This window comes from Eleutherodactylus coqui, chromosome 3 (genome assembly GCF_035609145.1).
Source record: "Eleutherodactylus coqui strain aEleCoq1 chromosome 3, aEleCoq1.hap1, whole genome shotgun sequence".
NCBI classification, from domain to species: Eukaryota; Metazoa; Chordata; class Amphibia; order Anura; family Eleutherodactylidae; genus Eleutherodactylus; species Eleutherodactylus coqui.
The window spans coordinates 69,825,525-69,844,338 of NC_089839.1; the positions used below are offsets into that span (position 1 = coordinate 69,825,525).

Genomic DNA, 18,814 nt, shown 5'->3' on the forward strand with positions numbered 1-18,814 from the left:
GGAAGGATAATGTTCACATCCTTCGCCCCTATACCTTTTTTAATGCACCCCAAGACTTTATTTGCCTTTGCAGCAGCTAACTGGCATTGGTTACTCCAGTTTAGTCTACTATCCACTAATACCCCCAGATCCTTTTCCATATCACTTTTCCCTAGTGGTACCCCATTAAGTGAATATTGGTGACATCCATTTCTCCTGCCCATGTGCATAGTCTTACATTTTTCAACATTGAACTTCATTTGCCATTTTCCTGCCCAAGCCCCCAGCTTATCCAGGTCCGTTTGTAGCCACACATTGTCCTCCGTTGCATTAATTATATTGTATAATTTTGTGTCATCTGCAAATATTGATATTTTGCTGTGCAGCCTCTCTATCAGGTCGTTGATAAATATGTTGAACAGAGTGGGGCCTAATACTGAACCCTGTGGCACCCCGCTAGTGATTGTGTTCCAATCAGAGTATGAGCCATTTATTACCACCCTCTGCTTTCTATCATTGAGCCAATTTTTTACCCACTTACACACGTTTTCGCCCAGTCTGAGCTGCCTCATTTTGTATATTAGCCTATTATGTGGCACGGTGTCAAAGGCTTTAGAGAAATCCAGATATACGAGATCAATAGATTCTCCCTGGTCCAGCTTAGAGCTTACTTCATCGTAGAAACTGATCAGATTTGTCAGACATGAGCGACCCTTCATGAATTCATGCTGGTGAGGAGTTATTCCCTTATTGTCCTTGAGGTACTCATCGATGGCGTCTCTCAGAATCCCCTCGAAAATTTTTCCCGTTACTGAAGTGAGACTTACTGGCCTGTAGTTACCAGGCTCACTTTTGCTCCTTTTTTTGTAAATTGGAACCATGTTGGCAATGCGCCAATCCAATGGTGCTACACCAGTCTTGATAGTGTCTAGAAATATTAGGTATAGCGGCCTAGCTATCTCGTCACTTAGTTCCCTTAGTATCCTTGGGTGTAATCCATCTGGGCCCGGTGATTTATCAATTTTAGTCTTCTTTAGTCGCTTCCGCACCTCCTCCTGCGTTAGGTATGAGATATTTTGTGAGGGGTTCATTTTATTCCCCTGCATCTCGTGTGGCATTTCCTTTTCGTTTGTGAATACACTTGAGAAGAAACTGTTTAGTAGATTTGCTTTCCCTTCGTCATCATCAATGATTTCTCCTGCATTATTTTTTAAAGGGCCAGTGCTCTCCCTGCAAATCCTTTTGCTGTTAATATAGTTGAAAAATAGCTTCGGGTTGTTTTTGCTCTCTTTGGCGATCCGTCTTTCTGCTTCCTTCTTGGCAGTTGTGATCTTATCTTTGCATATTTTGTTTTTTTCCCTGCATGATTTTAGCGCTTCTTCGCTGCCTTCTTGCTTTAGTAGTTTGAACGCTTTCTTTTTTTCGTTTATTGCCCCTCTTACCGTCTTGTCGAGCCACATTGGTTTCCTTTTAGTTGAGTTTCTTTTATTTTTAAAGGTTATGAACTGCTCACATGAGGTGATTAGGATCCTTTTGAACTCCTCCCATTTGTCCTCTGTACCGTTATTTTTGAGGATGTTGTCCCAATTAATGTTACCGATAGTAGTTCTAAGCTCATCAAATTTTGCTTTACTAAAGTTTAGTTTCTTTGTCGCTCCCTGATAAGGCTTCCTATTGATTGACAGCTGGAAGTTGATTATATTGTGGTCACTGTTCCCCACGTGCCCCTCAACCTGCACCCCCTTTATACGTTCCGGTTTGTTGGTTAGTACTAGGTCCAGAGTGGCCCTCCCTCTTGTTGGCTCCTGCACAAGTTGGTTCAGGTAATTGTCTTGAATTACTCTCAAGAACTTATCACCCCTGTGAGATTTGCAGGTTTCCTTCTCCCATGTTATATCTGGATAATTAAAGTCCCCCATGATAATTACTTCGTTGCGCTTTGACACCTCTTCTATCTGCCTTAGTAGTAAGTTTTCAGTTTCTTCTGTTGCTTTTGGTGGTCTATAGAAGACCCCTATCAGGATTTTGTTATTTTTTCCACCCTGTATTTCTACCCACAGAGATTCCACCTGTTCGTCTCCTACCCCTATATCCTCCCGTAGCCTCGGCTTCAAGTTCGATTTGACGTACAGACATACCCCTCCCCCTTTCTGGTTCCTTCGGTCCCTTCTGAAGAGATTGTACCCCTGTAAATTCACCGCCCAATCGCACTTATCATGGAGCCATGTTTCCGTAATTCCAACTATATCGTAATTTTCATCAGTCATTCTTGCTTCAAGCTCACCCACTTTACCAATCAGACTTCTTGCATTCGTGGTCATACAATTTATATCATTTTTTTTGTTTTTTAAATTTGTTTTGTTGCTATTCGTACTTATGGCTGATCTATCAGTTCTAACTGTACTAACCCCCCCCTGCTCGACCCCCATTCCCTTTGCTTGGACCCGGATCGCTAGTTACACTGGCTACCCCACTATTTCTCATTTTACCCTCCCCCCCAGTCCCTAGTTTAAACACTCCTCCAGCCTTCTAGCCATCTTATCCCCCAGCACAGCTGCACCCTCCCCATTAAGATGCAGCCCGTCCCTACGGTAGAGCCTGTAGCCGACAGCAAAGTCAGCCCAGTTCTCCAGGAACCCAAATCCCTCCTTCTTACACCAACTCCGGAGCCACTTGTTTAGCTCCCTAAGATCCTGCTGCCTTTCTAGTGTGGCTTTAGGTACAGGTAGTATTTCCGAGAAAACTACCCTGGAGGTCCTCGCCCTGAGCTTGGACCCTAGGTCCCTGAAATAATTTTTGAGGGCCCTCCATCGACCTCTAACTTGTTCATTGGTGCCAACGTGCACCATGACCGCTGGATCTTCACCAGCCCCTCCCAGTAATCTGTCAATCCGATCCGTGATGTGTCGAACTCGAGCGCCAGGAAGACAACACACCGTTCGACGATCCCGGTCTTTATGGCAGATTGTCCTCTCTGTCCCCCTAATAATTGAGTCTCCCACCACTAGAACCTGTCTAGCCTGCCCTGCACTCCCCGTCCCCGTCTCACCGCAGCAGTCATCTCCCTGGTGTTCAGAGGGCATGTCGTGCTGCAGCGGTGCTGGCTCTGTAATGGCATCGCCCTCATCTGCCAACGTTGCAGCCTTGTTGGGCTGTGCCAGTTCAGGACCAGCCTCCCTGGATCTATTCCCTCTACGCCTCCTTCTATCTGTCACCCAGCTGACTGCCTGCTCCCCCTGCTCTTCCGTACCACCATCCGCCCCCGCCTCTACCCCAGCGAGTGTCTGCTCAGTGAGCACCAAACTCCGTTCCATGATGTCAATGGCTCTCAATGTTGCCAGTTGCCCATTTAGATCCAGAATTTGGGCTTCTAAATGTGCGACGTGCACGCATCTTGCACAACAGTATACACCCTCGATCGGCTGATCAAGGACCGCATACATTGCACAAGTAGCACACTGGATGACATTGCCAGACATGGAGCTCATCCTAATGGGGATCTACAATTTACTTGTGGAAGTAGTGAAGATAGACTTGTTCACACTCCGCTCACACGCTGCCGCCTCCCCTCAACCGCTCACACGCTGCTGCAACCGCTCAACCGCTCACCCGCTGCTGCAACCACTTAACCGCTGCTGCAACCGCGCAACCTCTTAACCGCTGTTGCAACCGCTCAACCGCTCACCCGCTGCTGCAACCACGCAACCGCTCACCCGCTGCTGCCTCCGCTCACACCTCCGCTCAACCGCTCACACGCTGTTGCAACCGCTCACACGCTGCCGCTCTCGCGCAACTGGTCAAAAATTATTTTTTTTCCCCCCTCACAAACACTTAGACCCCCAGACACACACACACAGAAGACACAACTAGGGCACACCAGATACACAGAAGACACACAGCTCACAAACACACACAAAAGATACTTATCGGCTCCTCCACTCCTCCTGGTGACGTCACCCGCTCTCCCGGCGGCCGCTCACTCTGCCCTCCTGTCTCAGCTGCTCTGCTGCTCCGTTCTGGTCCCCTCTGCTGCTGCTGGCGCTGGACCCCTGGTGGCCTCTTGCCCATTCATTGAAATGGGCAATTAGTGTAATTAGTTCAATTTGTGTTCTTTCCACAAATGTTCAGGATAAAAGAGAATAATGCATATAACTTGAATATCTGGTAAACCCCTTAAGGCCCCCTGCCCAGGAGCAGGAGCCGGCCCACGGTACTCTGCAGGTCAGCCTATCTGACAGATAGGCTGATCGCGGAGAATCGGGGCAATTCGCAGCATGCTGCGAATTGCCGGCCGCGAGCAGAGAATTGCAATGATTCTCCGCTTGCGGACAGGGGCTGGCGCTTTCCATAGCAACACTATGGAAAGCTTCAGCCAGCGTAATTCGCCGGTGATTTACCACCGGCGAATTCACGGTCCCATTCACACGGCAATATTTGGAATTTACATCCAGCCAAAACCAGGAGTAAAACTTGTAGAGGAAATCTAATGGAAAGATTTGCATCTCTCCGGTATTTTAGACCCGCTCCTGGTACCGTCTCGATGAAACATAACACAACAGCGATGTAGGACAGGGGTAACCATAATGAGTGCAGGAAGCACATTTATGACTGTGAGGTTTGAAACAGACAAACAAAAAAAATAGAAACCCTACCTATTTGTGCAATGCACTATCTATGGTCATGCGCTTCACACAGCTGCCTGCAGGGGGAGCTCTTACGCTCCATTTGTTTCTCTTCTGCATTTCCCTCTCACATTGAAGCTGCTGGTCCGTCCCTGTAATTCTTCCCCCGGTTACATGTGGCCCAAACAGTTCGGTCCTTGTGTTTTAGTTCGTCTCGTCTTGCAGGACTGTTGCTGTCGGTGTGTTGGACATACATGTGCCCGGTGTGAGGCCTTCCCTGAGCTCGGAGTCAGAGTTACCTCCTGTACCGCACATTGCTGGAGGCTGTCTGACCAGTGCATTGGTAAGAGGTGCAGGATAATGCTGCAAGCAGAGGGGTTTCATGGTGTATACTTGTAAGTGAGTGAGTGAGTGAGTATATATATCTGCAGGATCGCTGTGCCATTCAGGTGATTTAACCCCTTAAGGACGCAATATTTTGTTTCTTGCCTTTTCGTTTTTTTCTCTCCACTTTTAACCCCTTAATGACGCGGCCCTTTTTTTCCCTATTTTTGTTTTTTCCTCCCCCTTTAAAAAAAATTATAACTCCTTTATTTATCCATCGCCGTCGCTGTATGAGGGCTTGTGTTTTGCGGGACGAGTTATATTTTTCACTGGTGCTATTTAATGTACCATATAATGTACTGAAAAACTTTTACAAAATTCTAAGTGGAGTGAAATGAAAAAAACCGACATTCCGCCATCTTTCAGTGCATCTTGTTTCTACGGCGCACAAACGGCAACAAAAGCGACATGATAACTTTATTCTATGGGTCAGTGCGATTACTATGATACCAGACTTAGGGCTTATTCAGACGCTTGTATATTGGCCGGGTTTTCTCACCTGGCCGATATGCGGCGTCTCTCTCTGCAGGGGGAGGAGGGTGGAAGAGCCAGGAGCAGTGCTCTGAGCTCACGCCCCCTGTCCTCCCCCTTGCCACTATTTATAATAGGAGGGGGTGGAGCTCCCCATCCCGACTCCTCCCATTGCAAATAGTGGCGAGGGAAGGAGAGGGGGCGTGAGCTCAGGGCACTGCTCCTGGCTCTTCCACCCTCCTCCCCCTGCAGAGAGAGACGCCGTATATCGGCCGGGCAACAAAACCCGGCCAATATACGGTCGTTTGAATGCGCCCTTATATAGTTTGTTTTTTGCTGGACTACTATTTTTTTTAAAGGCATTAAATTTTTTAAAATAATTTTCTGCCGCCATCTTCTGCGCACGATAACTTTTTTATTTTTCCACTGGCGTAGTTGTAAGAAGGCTCATTTTTTGCAGGATGCCCTGTAGTTTACGTTGGTACTATTTTTGAATGCACACGACTTTTTGAGCGCTTTTTATTGCATTTTTTCTGAGACAGGGTGACCAAAAAAGAGCATTTCTTGCGGGGTTTTTTTCAGACAGCGTTCACCATGCGGGGTAAATAATGCGTTACTTTGATAGATTGGACTTTCACGGATGCGACCATATCAAATATGTATTTTGATTGTTTTATGATTTTGATTCTTTTATTATAGTATGGCAAAAGGGGGTGATTTTAAACTTTTATTACTTTTTTTTTTACAATTAGTAAAACTTTATTGATCCTACTTTGTCTTTCTTTTTTAGTCCTCCTAGGCCCTGGGGGACCACAACTAGTGATGCTTTGATCGCTCCTGCAGTATGATGTAATGCCATAGCAGTAGTCTATCAAGCCACCCCACAGGAATAGCTTGATAGGCATGCTGCCAAGATAGCCCTGGGGCCTTTTAAAAGGCCCCTGGCTGCCATGACACCTGCACGGCTCCCTATGATCTCATCGGGTGGGCCGTACGGGATGCTCGAACATTGTTTAGGGGACTTAAAGGGTTAATAGTGCCAATCAGCCTTGCGGCTAATTGCAGCTATTGCCTGTGGCTGTCAGCTGTAAGAAACAGACGGCACCTGCGCTGTATGAAGAGAGATCGCGGGGCAATCTCTCTTCGCACATACCCCGACCCTGCAGGACATAACTGTACGTCCTATAGCGGAAAAGGGTTAAAAAATCATTTTATTTAACCATCGCCGTGGCTGTCTGAGGGCTTGCTTTCTGTGGGAAGACTTGTATTTCTCAATGGTGCTATATAATATATAATGTACTAGAAAATGTTAAAAAACTTCTAAGTGAAGTGAAATAGAAATTAAAAAATGAAATTCTGGGTGCGTCTTGTTTCTACGGCGCACAAACTGCATCACGAATGTCCTGGTAACTTATTCTGTGAGTCGGTACAATTACTACGATATAAAATTTATATTGTCGTTTTTGTTTTTTTTTGCTGTACTACTTCTAAAAAATAAAATTATTTTCTGACCGCCATAACTTTTTAACTTTCCGTCAACGTAGCTGTGTGAGGGCTCGTTTTTTGTAGGACGGCCTGTAGTTCCTATTGGTACGTTCTGGAGTACACATGAGTTTTTGATCGTTTTTTTATAGAATTTTTTTTCCGGGGGATTGGGTAATGGAAAAAATAAATTGTTGTGTATTTTTTTTATCTGACGACTTCACCATGTGGGGTAAATAATGCACTGGGGTGGTTTCACAGATGTGGCTGCAAATACCGGAAGGGCGCTTTTTCTTTCGTCCCAAAACCAGGCAGCTGGCTGGAAAGTGGGGTCTGCCGGGCGCTGTTCAGTTCCGCCCAGAGACGGAACCAGTCAACCGTGGAGATTCCCCTTTCTGCTCCCCAAATGGAGCAGGAAAGTGGAATTCCCAGCACAGGCGTGAAAGCGGCCTCAGGCCCCTCTCACGCAGGTGTTTAGCTAAATGCCACTCGGAACCACAGCATTTTACCGCAATTTTGAGTGGCGTTTTTGAACATCTGTCACAGCGCTTTGTAACGCACCCCATCATTGTGATGGGTGGTGGGGTGCATTAAAAAAACGTGAAAACGCTGAAGAATAGAACAGACAGCGCTCAAGAATCGCGGTGTTACAAATGCAGGTCTGAGGAACCCATTAAAATCAATTGGAGTGTTGTATCACGGTTAGTGGGGCACTTGGGACACCGAGCTAATTTGGGCAAAAACAGGGTGTGTGAGAGTGGCCTTACGTTAATAGATCACACTTTTATGGATGCAGCGATACCAAATATGTTATTATTTTTTTTTAATTATAAATATGGGAAAAAAATTTCTTATTTAGACTTTTTTTTACCTTTTATTTTTTTAGTAAACTTTTTAACCCTTTACAATCCAATTTTGGATTCAGGGTTTCCTAGGGGGCTTTCTCTTTATGTCATTATACAATGGCGCCATCTGCTGGCTAGAGCCAGTACTGCGGTATGTGACATGCTGGAGAGGCCCCCGACAACAGAGCGGCCAGTAATATACAGTAAGAATACCCTGCCGGACGTCTTCCGACATCGCAGTTGTACAACCTTCAATCAGAATGTCTATAGACGTCAGACAGTGGATTGGAAAGGGTTAAAACTGATTTTTACACTTTTTTTTGCAGTAGTTTAATTACTGCTATGTTATGATATAATACGATCTGACAGGCAATCTATTAAGCCACACCACAAGTATGGCTTGATAGGCCATCTGCATTGGGAGCTCTGAGGGCTTTCAGATGGCCGCCGGCTGCAATGGCAACGGAACGGCATCTAAAAATCTCATTGTGGTGGCCGTTCAGGACCCCAGGCTCAGATCGGGGAATTTAAATGCTGCTGTCAGAATTGACAGAATTTAGAATCTGCAGTATTTTTGAAGAGCCCCCTTTATGAGGCTTGGTAAGAGTGTCTCCCGTTCATGCAAACTATGTGCCTTGCTGCTGCTATTGTGAATGGTCATTTATATGAACAGGCACCCCTATGATAACACATTTTAGGGAAAATGCTTTGAAAGTCACGGCTTTTGGGGCAAAATCGGCTGATTTCCAGGGGTGCCAAAAGTAAGACTTGGGGTGATCATCTGTCATAAATAAAGTGTGACATTTTGTTTTGTTTTCCCGTCCCGCAGGCCATATAACATGCTTGTGATAGAAGAGAAGTACAGACCAGTTGCTGAACTCTTATTGCCTTCAGGAACATGCCCAAGATGTGTCCTTCGTTTCTGCTGCGTCGGATCCCATGCACCTTATCAGCTTCCATACAAGGTATTCTTTTTACAGTACAAAATATCTAAAGTCTTGGTTGTACGTGTGAAATAATTTTCGTGTTTATCTGAATATTTGACCCTTTTTAAAAGGCTTTGAAATAAAATATTAAGCAAATTTCACTTTTCCTTTGCTGGGGGACAGGCTAATGTTAGGGTCCTTGTACACAGGATGACTGTCATTGCTAAGGCACCCCAACAATTATTTCTCCTGGGCTTTTAAAAGGAGCAATAATCGCTCACTGAATTGAGGTGGAGCGTGCCAGAGATCTCTTCCAGGTGCCTGCCTCCATTCGGAGTAAATGGGCCTAGATGAATGACTGCCTCTTTACAAGGGGCAATAGTCGCTAGGTTTTAGGGGAGCGAAAAACCAAGCAACTCCATCAATTGAGTGATTCTGTGGGTCTTTTGAGCGATCACTCGGGCGACTATTGGCCCATGTAAAAGTATCATAAATTGTGTAGTCTTCACATAATATGTATTAATGCCACCTCGAAAAATGCTTGTCTATGTGAGATAAAGAGTCCTTTCAGGGGTTACAGCTCCAACACAAATCTTTTGGGACTAAATTTATCTAAGTGGAATTTTTAGCCATTTTTCCCTCTGCAGACTCCATCTTTAATTGTAAGTTTTTCCTAAGCTGATGGTGTAGATCAGTGTTCCCCAACTCCAGTCCTCAGGGACCGCCAACATGTCAAGTCCTCAGGATTTCCTCAGTATTTCCTCAGTATTGCACAGGTGATGTAATTATTGTCAGTGCCTTAGACATTGCAACAGGTGTGCTTACTATAGGATATCCTGAAAACATGATCTGCTGGTGGTCCCTGAGGACTGGAGTTGGGGTACCCTGGTGTAGATTACCTGCACAGCACACATAGAAAGGAGGAGGTCCTGCTCTCTTCTCTATGTAGCATAGCCTTAGTAGAAGCAGAATGGAGGATTTTGTAGAGAAGTACTGAGCAGTGATTCCTGCATTGGGGTGACGTAAAACACTTACTAGAATAGCAGCAGCTGTCTTTGTATGTCTGCCTGAATCTGCTGCCTCCTCTTTTCTCCATAGACCTCTATAGACAGCATCTACCCATATCTTTCAATGGGCTGACCCGTTTGGAGATGGATTTTAGCAGTATTTCAGAGTAATTGATCAGTGCAGGAAGCAAGGGGAGAAGTAGAAGTGGCTGATAAGTGGAGAAAGAAGCATTTTTCTCTAATAGAACATCTTGTAAAGTTTCTTAAACTTGCTCGTACTATTCATTTATGCTAAGTTTGTTGGAACGACAATGCCTATTTAAATTTTAGGAGCTGGCTGATGAGCTGTGGAAGTTCCTGGCGAGTGATGGAGATATTTCCCCACCAAGTAAGAAGGTCCGTTTAGAAGACTCAGAAGAGTGTAAAGACAAGGCACAAATTCCCAGAGATGTCGAAGCTCCTCAGACCTGCAATCTGTGCTTGGGGATTCTGCAGCACCTCTGCAGTCCGGAGTTTGTTCAAAAGGTACTGTGCAGTAAAGCAAGACGCTGCACTACTTTAGTTTCCTAGCTAAGTTACATACACCTCTTTCATAAAAGCGTAATATGGAAACATTTTAGCATTTATATTATGAGTGCAATGCCCGGATATAACTTGGTTCAGCTGAATTGAAATTAGATCGCCATAAGGTTTTGTGGTGATCTAAATTGGGAGCCTCTGGACATTGCAGCCATAATATGGCGTTCTAGCGGTAGACCAGGATTTCCCCAATTATATGGTGCTGTCTATCTGCTGGATGTTGGGAAATCCGCATCAGATACAGCTTACTGCCATGCACAATGTCTGATAACAGAAAATCAGGATTCTCTCACACCGGCTTTTTATCTACTCAGTCATCCAATAATAGACAGAACCAGTATTTTAAAGGCAATTGATATAGACTTCCAACATAGCAGCCCAATTCTTTTATTTTACCTTTCAAATTGCATGCCATTCCTGCTGTTCATAGCCTGGTACTCCTTTATCGGTCATCATTATGATAAATTTATGATTTTGTGGCAGCCTTAGGCCTCTTTCACACGGGCGCCCGTGATTTTGCTGTAAGAAAACAGCATCTTTGTGTTACGATCGTGTGGGCAAACTAAGCACGGGGCCCACACGATCGTGACCAAGAAAGGGATGGATACACACATGGGTGCACACGGGTTTCAGCCAACTGACCCTGTGCTACAAGGGAGGATGACATGGCCCTACCTAAATGGGGACATCTCCCCAATAAAGGAAGGCCCAGCGGTCTTCGGATCTGGGCCCTAGCTGATCCTATGAACCACGCACCAGAACAGGATACATACACATGCCACGTGACAGGGACAACTGGACAGAGAGAGCTGACACACACAGCTGGAATCACACCATACAGCAGCCAAAATACAAACACTAATAGGAGATGATAAGCTGAATATAAATACCAGGTATTAGTTGACATTTTGATCAAAACTTGGAAGCTAGCAGGCCACTTCACGGCTCCTAGCTATACCGCTAGTCCCTACACTAACCAGGAGTCCAGCGACGCCAACTTCTCTTGCAGCCACCATGCATAGAACCTGTTCACACCACAAACAGAGACAGAATGAGCACTGATCACACAGCAAGCTGTGACAGGACAGAACAGAGCACAGATCACACAGCAAGCTGCAACAGGACAGAACAGGTCACATAGCAATTTGAAGTAACATGACTGCTCACCCTGAACACCAGACAAACACTGACAGGAGCTGGGTTTATATGTGAGCAAAGACCCAGGGTATTGGCTAGCAGGAGATCACCACACCCAGCCAGCTCAATCATTCAACACCTGTGAGCTGTGCTGCTGGAAACCCCAGTACTACAGGTCCCAGCAGCACAACGCAACACTTTGTACCTACAATTTTTCAGCGATATCGCTGCTTTTTCTGAGAATAATCTGGCATCGCGTCTGCTTGCGATAAATACGTGCGCTTTTTCCTTTTTTTATTGTAAAAGTCAATAGGACTAGTCAAGGAGGCCGCATAGCAAAACATGGGCTACAGAAAAAATAAATCACAAATCGTGGCAAGGTAGAGCATGACGCAATTTTTTTGCTCAAAAGATAGCATCAGAGAAAACACCGCTAATGTAAAGGAACCTATTCGAAGGCATGGGCTTCACATACATGCGTTTTCTTGTGCTATTGAATCGTGGCAAAATCGCACAATTTTTGTCGCCTGTGTGAAAGCGTCCTTAAAAGCAGCATGTCACCACCATAAAATAAGTTATGGTTCTGAAAGCCCATGTTCCAAGGAGTCTGGGGATGTAGTTTTTATATTCACCCTGCTCCGCGTTCCTGCACTTTCACCCATGACAGCACTTATGAGAGAGCCTGCTTCCCTTCAGACAGGAAACAGGAACCTCCCAGATCTCTTTAAGGATAGAAATACTTTTCACCTCCTTAGTTCTTGTTTCCTGTGCATAGGACAGGTTGGAAATGCTGAGGTAGCTGCTGCTTGGCTATCTCGGCTCTTTCAAGGATTCCTCCAGAGCTTTAAAGATGGCTGCCTGCATGTCTGGTGTAAATCTCCGCATGGAGACACTGGGTAAGCCAGGAATCGTCCTCTTGCCCCCTTTCTCTGGCGGTCAGGAAGGGAAGGTTCTTTTTTTTTTGTTGGTTTCAGGGTAACCATCTCCTTCAGGTTTGGGAGAACCCCTCAGTAGTGGAGTGCTCCCTGGTTTGCTGAACCTGGACTGGAGGTTTTGCCGTATGTGACCTCTTGTTTTGTCCGGTGTCTTCATCAGCAGATGGAGTGTGTACTAATCGGGTGGACACCTAGTATGACCACTGATTGGAACTGGGGAGAGAAAGGATTGCTTTCTAAGATCCTCAGCCACTGCTTAGTGGAATAACCTTGTATGTGTAAGGGATTGGATTTCACCTTTGCCTTATCCCACAAGAATGGAAATTATGGCGGATGGCTCTCCATGCGCTCAATATCTATGGCTGATAGCCTTGGGGCTTAGAGCCCAGATATCAAAGGTGATTGACATTTCATGCCATCCAAGATGGCCAATAAACTGGGAAAAATGTTCTCTCCTACCAGATTTCCGGTTTATTTTTCTAGGAATTCTTCTAGATTCGAGGCTTCAAACCAGCTTTTTTCCTCATTAGAAAATTCAGAGAATTGTAGAGAAGATGGAGAGTATAGGGCGCTCTAATTGGATTTTAATATGGGAGTCTATGCCTGTACTGGGGATAATGACATCCTGTATTCGAGCAGTAAAATGCGATCCGTTGCAGTCAAGAACCCTTCGTCTGTGAACTACAGAACTGTAAATGCTACTCGCGGTCAGACGTAAAACAATGACTAACAAACGCTCAAAGTACTCACCTTGCACAACTGCATGTATAAGCAGATGGAATAGATAGTAACAGGGACCTGGGGATACTGATAGTTACTACAAACAGGGGGCAGGCATTCAAATATTGCCTTGCAGCTGATTGGAGTAGGGAAGACATGATGAGAAGTGTGGGAGAGGAAGTCCCGGACAGTACGGCGCTGGCGAAGCACCCCAACACCACCTATAAGTGGATTGCAAACAGCAGGGCACAGAAAAATAGGAAAATCTGCATGAAAAACTGAATTCATAAAGCTCAAACTGGGTGCTAAGCCATGCTTCAAATAATCAGAAACTACTTTCAAAGTGCTCATACTAGAAGCATGTAGGCATTTAAATCCATGCTGTTGTTTTTTAATCTCTAGTCTCACTGAAATGCTGAACTAAAAACAGTTTTTTTTTTCACTTTTCTCTTTCTATATTCTCTTCTATCCTTCTCTTGTGACTTATACCTCTTTCATGTAGTGGGCTATGGGCTATGATCTTGTTAGCAATGAAGGCAGCTTTCTCTCTCGCTGTCCATGGGTCATTGTTCTGTATTGACAATATGCATATGTGATTTTATCTCTAGATCCTTCAGAGAATCCGGTCTGCTGGGTACGAGTTCCAAGACTTTGTTTTCTCAGTGTCTTTGCCGGCACAGCTGTTAGTGAGAGAGGTACGGTAATATTTGTATTGCTGCTTACATTGTAGTAGGAGAGTATACTATTTTACTGCTATTTTGTTTACATATATAAATGTTAAAGAAATGCTGTAGTTCTTAAAAAGAAACAGTCGTCAGGATTCTTACTTTAACCCTTTCCAATCCACTGTCTGACGTCTAAAGACATTATGATTTAAGGCTATACAGCTCCGATGTTGGAAGACGTCCGTCGGGGTTCTCTTACTGTATATTGCCAGCCTCTCTGCTGTCGGAACCTATCCAACGTGTCACCTCATGTAGTACTGGCTTTAGCCAGCATATAGCGCCGTTGTGTAACAGCTGACAAAGCGTAAGCCCCCCTAGGACAACCAGAATACAAATTGGATTGGAAAGGGTTAAACTGACACCTTGGCACTTAGAGTCACATATAACACGTGCCACGTAGGGCTGGGCGCTTTTGATAGCAATTAAATGCTACGTTTGCCCTGTGTGGCCATCTGTCCCCATCTGAAGCACATTGGCTCAAGCTGACTAAGCTTCGACATCACCGGCACTTTTTATATTCGCTGGGAGCCAATGGATTTTCGCACCCAGTGTCTTGTTGGCTCAGCACTTGCCGTAGGGTAAATCTTCTACATTGCACACAGTTTGTAATGGTAATAGTTGAAACTGAGATGCAGAGGCTTCAGTTATCAACAAAGGGCTGCAAAGTGCAAGCATTTCATTTTTACTTGTGCTGACATCAGCAGCTAGATGGGGCTGACAGGCAACAGAGGGGGCATGCATTATGTAATGGCACCATGACTTGGGGCTCCAGTGGCGCAACTCTGTGGCTCATAGCAAGAGTATTTGGATAGATAGTGCAACGTTATGAACTTACGTTTTCTGGTTCCTGGACAATTTTCTGTTTTATATAAACATATGTTTGGAGTGTATTAAATGTGATTGTTAGCGCTCTAGTGACGAGTGAAAGCTTACCAAACTTTTCAGACAACTTATGCTTATTTAATAGCCTGTGTGTTTCTACTAAATCTTGCAATATACTTCCATTAAAATATTTATTTTTGTTTTACCACTTTAAATCAGCCACTGCTCGTCATTAGGCATTCATCTTCTGTAACATAGTATGTTAGATTGAATGAAGACAATGTCAATCTAGTTCAGCCTGTTTTAACCCCCCTCGTTGGTCCAGAATCATCCCCCTAGAGTAATGGGCCAGCTGTTAACATCTCTTTTCAGATGTAGTATATATGTTCTGTATATGCGTATTCACTGCATATGTACAGATAAAATCAATAGGGCCTTCTTGAGTTGTTTTTTTTTTTTTGTGTGCATGAAAAACAATGAATATGCATGCAAAACCCCCGCAATAAGCAGGGATTACACACAGTTTGGGTCTGTGAATGAGCCCTTAAAGGGGTTTTCTGAGCTTTATTTTTTTTTTATTATTCAGACCTCTAATTCATGAAAAATAAAAGGGCTTTACATGTTCCTTCCTCTCCCTTTACAAGGCATTAAAGGGGTTGTCCCGCGCCGAAACGTTTTTTTTTTTTTTTCAATAGGCCCCCGTTCGGCGCGAGACAAACCCGATGCAGGGGTAAAAAAAACAAACCGGATAGTACTTACCCGAATCCCCGCGCTGCGGCGACTTCTTACTTACCTTGCTAAGATGGCTGCCGGGATCTTCACCCACGGTGGACCGCAGGTCTTCTCCCATGGTGCACCGTGGGCTCTGTGCGTTCCATTGCCGATTCCAGCCTCCTGATTGGCTGGAATCGGCACACGTGACGGGGCGGAGCTACGAGGAGCAGCTCTCCGGCACGAGCGGCCGCATTCAGAAGGGAGAAGACCGGACTGCGCAAGCGCGTCTAATCGGGAGAAATTAGACGGCACCATGGAGACGGGGATGCTAGCAACGGAACAGGTAAGTGAATAACTTCTGTATGGCTCATAATTAATGCACGATGTATATTACAAAGTGCATTAATATGGCCATACAGAAGTGTATAACCCCACTTGCTTTCGCGGGACAACCCCTTTAAACTGAGTGGAGCTACTTGTACAGAAGAAGTCACTGAGGCAGAGGGAACTTGGTATTTGAAACTATGCCCTTCACAGATAAGATCCCTTAAAACCTAACCTTCATTAACCACTTAAGTGACGCATTTGTTCGTTATTTATGGGTTAAAAAAACATCACTTTTTTATTAGCAGTTTCAATTCTATGATTTTTTTTTCTGTACTTGGAAGTGTAATGTTTTTAAAAATATTTAGTGTAGTTTAGGAGATATGATGCAATGGGATGCAGGCAGTCCCAGCAGTAATTTTGAGGGAAGGGCCTTCCCTGAAAATCATCCCTATCTGGTGTAAAAAATATATACTCACCTCTCCAAATGGTACCCTAAAAATCATCCCTAGTTTGTGTTAAAAATCAAAAAAATATACTCACCTGTCCACCACTGTCGGGGTCCAGCGGGTCTTGCCGCATGTCTCACTGGCTTTGCAGTGAACATCTTTCAGCCAGTGGGGATTTAAAACCCCCCGCCGGCTGAAAGTGCTGTCTCTGATTGGCTGAGCGCTCAACGAATCACAGTCAGCCCTCAGCCATTCCTTGAGTGACAGTTGAGGGCTGCCTGTGATTGGTCACAGCGCTCAGCCAATCACAGGCAGCGCTTGGTCCATTCATTGAATTCTATGAATGGACGTAGCACTGCCTATGATTGGCTGAGGGCTGTGACCAATCACAGGCAGCGTTCAGCTGTCATTTAATAAATGGCTGCTGGCTGCCTGTGATTGGCTGAGCGCTCAACCAATCAGAGACACCGCTTTCAGCCGGCGGGGATTTTTAAATCCCCACAGACTGAAAGATCTGCAGTACAGAGTCGGGGAGACACGCGGCAAGACCCGCCGGACCCCGACAGCGGCGGACAGGATAGTTTATATGTATATATATGTATATATGTATATATGTGTAAGTGTGTGTGTGTGTGTATGTATATGTGTGTGTGTGTATGTATATATATATATGTATATATATATATATATATATATATATATATATATAATATAATTTTTTTTAAACATTTTTTACACACGTTTGGGATGATTTTCGGGTAAGGTCTTATATTTCAAGCTCCTCCCTGAAGATCATCACCGCTGGGTGTCCCCTCCTCAGTGAACACTGTGACGACACTGTCACAGTGTTCAGCGATGAGGGGACTGCAGCTGGGATGAAGGAATCTTCTGCCACTGCTGTTACAGCAGTGGCAGCAGATAACAATCATCGTCTATTGATTTCAATGGGGCCCGAGCCACTCTCGCACGTTGCATGGGATGCATCGGAGACAAATTAGACAAATTAAAAAATTTTCTCCAAAATGCATGCCTAACGATGGAGTCAGGGAAGTGGTTAATATAATCCTAAAAACTAAGGGCCATATAATAACATACAAGACAGACAGATAGACAACCAATCAATGTCCCTGGGGGCACTAGAGGGATCGAGTCAATGACCCAGTACAACCACCCGCTAATGGGAGAAACAGCGGTAAGTACACTAGACCAGAATATGGATGTCTCCTGGTACAGTATGCCCACCAGGCAGCAAGATTATACTTATATTCGGAATCTCGTATACATTCAGTAGTATGTGTCCCAAGGGGTAGTGCAGAGGGATAACTCTATAATACCCTACACTAGCACACTGATGAAGGATAAGAGGTGAGTAAGAAAGATCGGAGTGTGAAAGATCGGATCCACTACACTCCCAACAATTCTGCCTGATGCATTCAGAGTGACAAATAGTAGGAGTCAGAATCAGACCCCACTCATTCATGCGTCTTCTTCCTGCCTATAGTTTGAGTCCTTAGTTGAGCCTACAAAATACAACAATGCCCTACACTAGAGAAACAAAATGGTGATTCAAGACCTACATGTGGCCTGAAGACATAGCTCTTTCCTGGAGTTAAATAAGTGTTAAGATAATTCAATAGAATTAATAAGCATCATAGATGGTTTGAGCGTTTCAGTCAGACATCTAACCTCATCAGGAACCCTTAAGTGGTTTTCAAAAAGAATTCCAAATTTTGATTCATCTGACCATGGAACATTTTTCCAATTTTTAGCTTTGGCCCACAGAAGACATTAAAGTTTCTAAATTGTTGATGTATGTCTTCTTCTTCGCATGATACAGCTTTAGCTTGTATTTGTGGATTACAGGGTGTTCACAGACAATGATTTCTGGAAGTATTCCTGAGCCCATGCAGCGATTTGTATGGCTGAATCATGCCTGTGTTTAATGCATCGACGCCTGTAGTTTTGGAGTATCCGATATTGACCGTCGGCCTTGTCCCTTGTGCACATGAATTTCTCTAGATTCTATGAATCTGTTGATGATATGTTTTGTAGATGGTGGGATATTCAAAGTCTTCACAAATCATTGCATTCTTTTACATGTTAGGGTGCAAACATTTTTGGAATTGGGATTGCATCTTTGGATATATTGGTAAAGGCTTTTATAGTTCCAGTTTGCATCTCATTGTTAATAAGGAAAATGTAATCTTGTGCTTGTTAGATGGTCCCATTATTACAAGTGGCTTCTACTCCTCCTGATGGCCATGATCCAGCATCCACGTCTTTTTCCCTACAGTGGAATATTCCATGGATGTATAATATGCACATAAATGTATCTGAGCGTTCATTTTATCAGATCAGGAGCTGCTGAGTTTTGCATTTTACATTATTTCAGAGGGCATTTTTATCTTTGCTCACCGGTATGCTCAAGAAAGTGTAGAACAGCTGAGTCAGCGGATCTGCAGCCACCACTACGAGCCTCGGACCATTTCATAGTGGCTTTTCAGGTGGTAGTAGATTTATAGTGTAAAGCTGATGTAGTGACCAAAAATATAATGTACATCCACCTAATAAGCATATTTACAATTCAGAGACAAAAACTATAGTTTAAGAGAATGTTACCAGTATACCAGTAGAGGGCGCTCTTACGCAAGTAAAATATTTATGTACTTTTGCTGTGTCTTGTTTGTATACAT

General features: G+C 44.4%; 1 protein-coding gene across 2 annotated transcripts in view; it reads left to right on the top strand.

The window, feature by feature from the left end:
• The first annotated feature begins 4,787 nt into the window (after positions 1-4,787).
• Positions 4,788-18,814, top strand: part of PUS10 (pseudouridine synthase 10) — a 105,321-nt gene continuing 91,294 nt past the window's right edge. For both annotated transcript variants that reach the window (XM_066595733.1, XM_066595732.1), the window contains exons 1-4: positions 4,788-4,944; positions 8,613-8,748; positions 10,047-10,241; positions 13,696-13,782. In XM_066595733.1, coding sequence (XP_066451830.1) covers positions 8,623-8,748; positions 10,047-10,241; positions 13,696-13,782 — 408 coding nt within the window. In that variant the 5' untranslated portion in view covers positions 4,788-4,944; positions 8,613-8,622. The remainder of the gene's footprint in view (positions 4,945-8,612; positions 8,749-10,046; positions 10,242-13,695; positions 13,783-18,814) is intronic.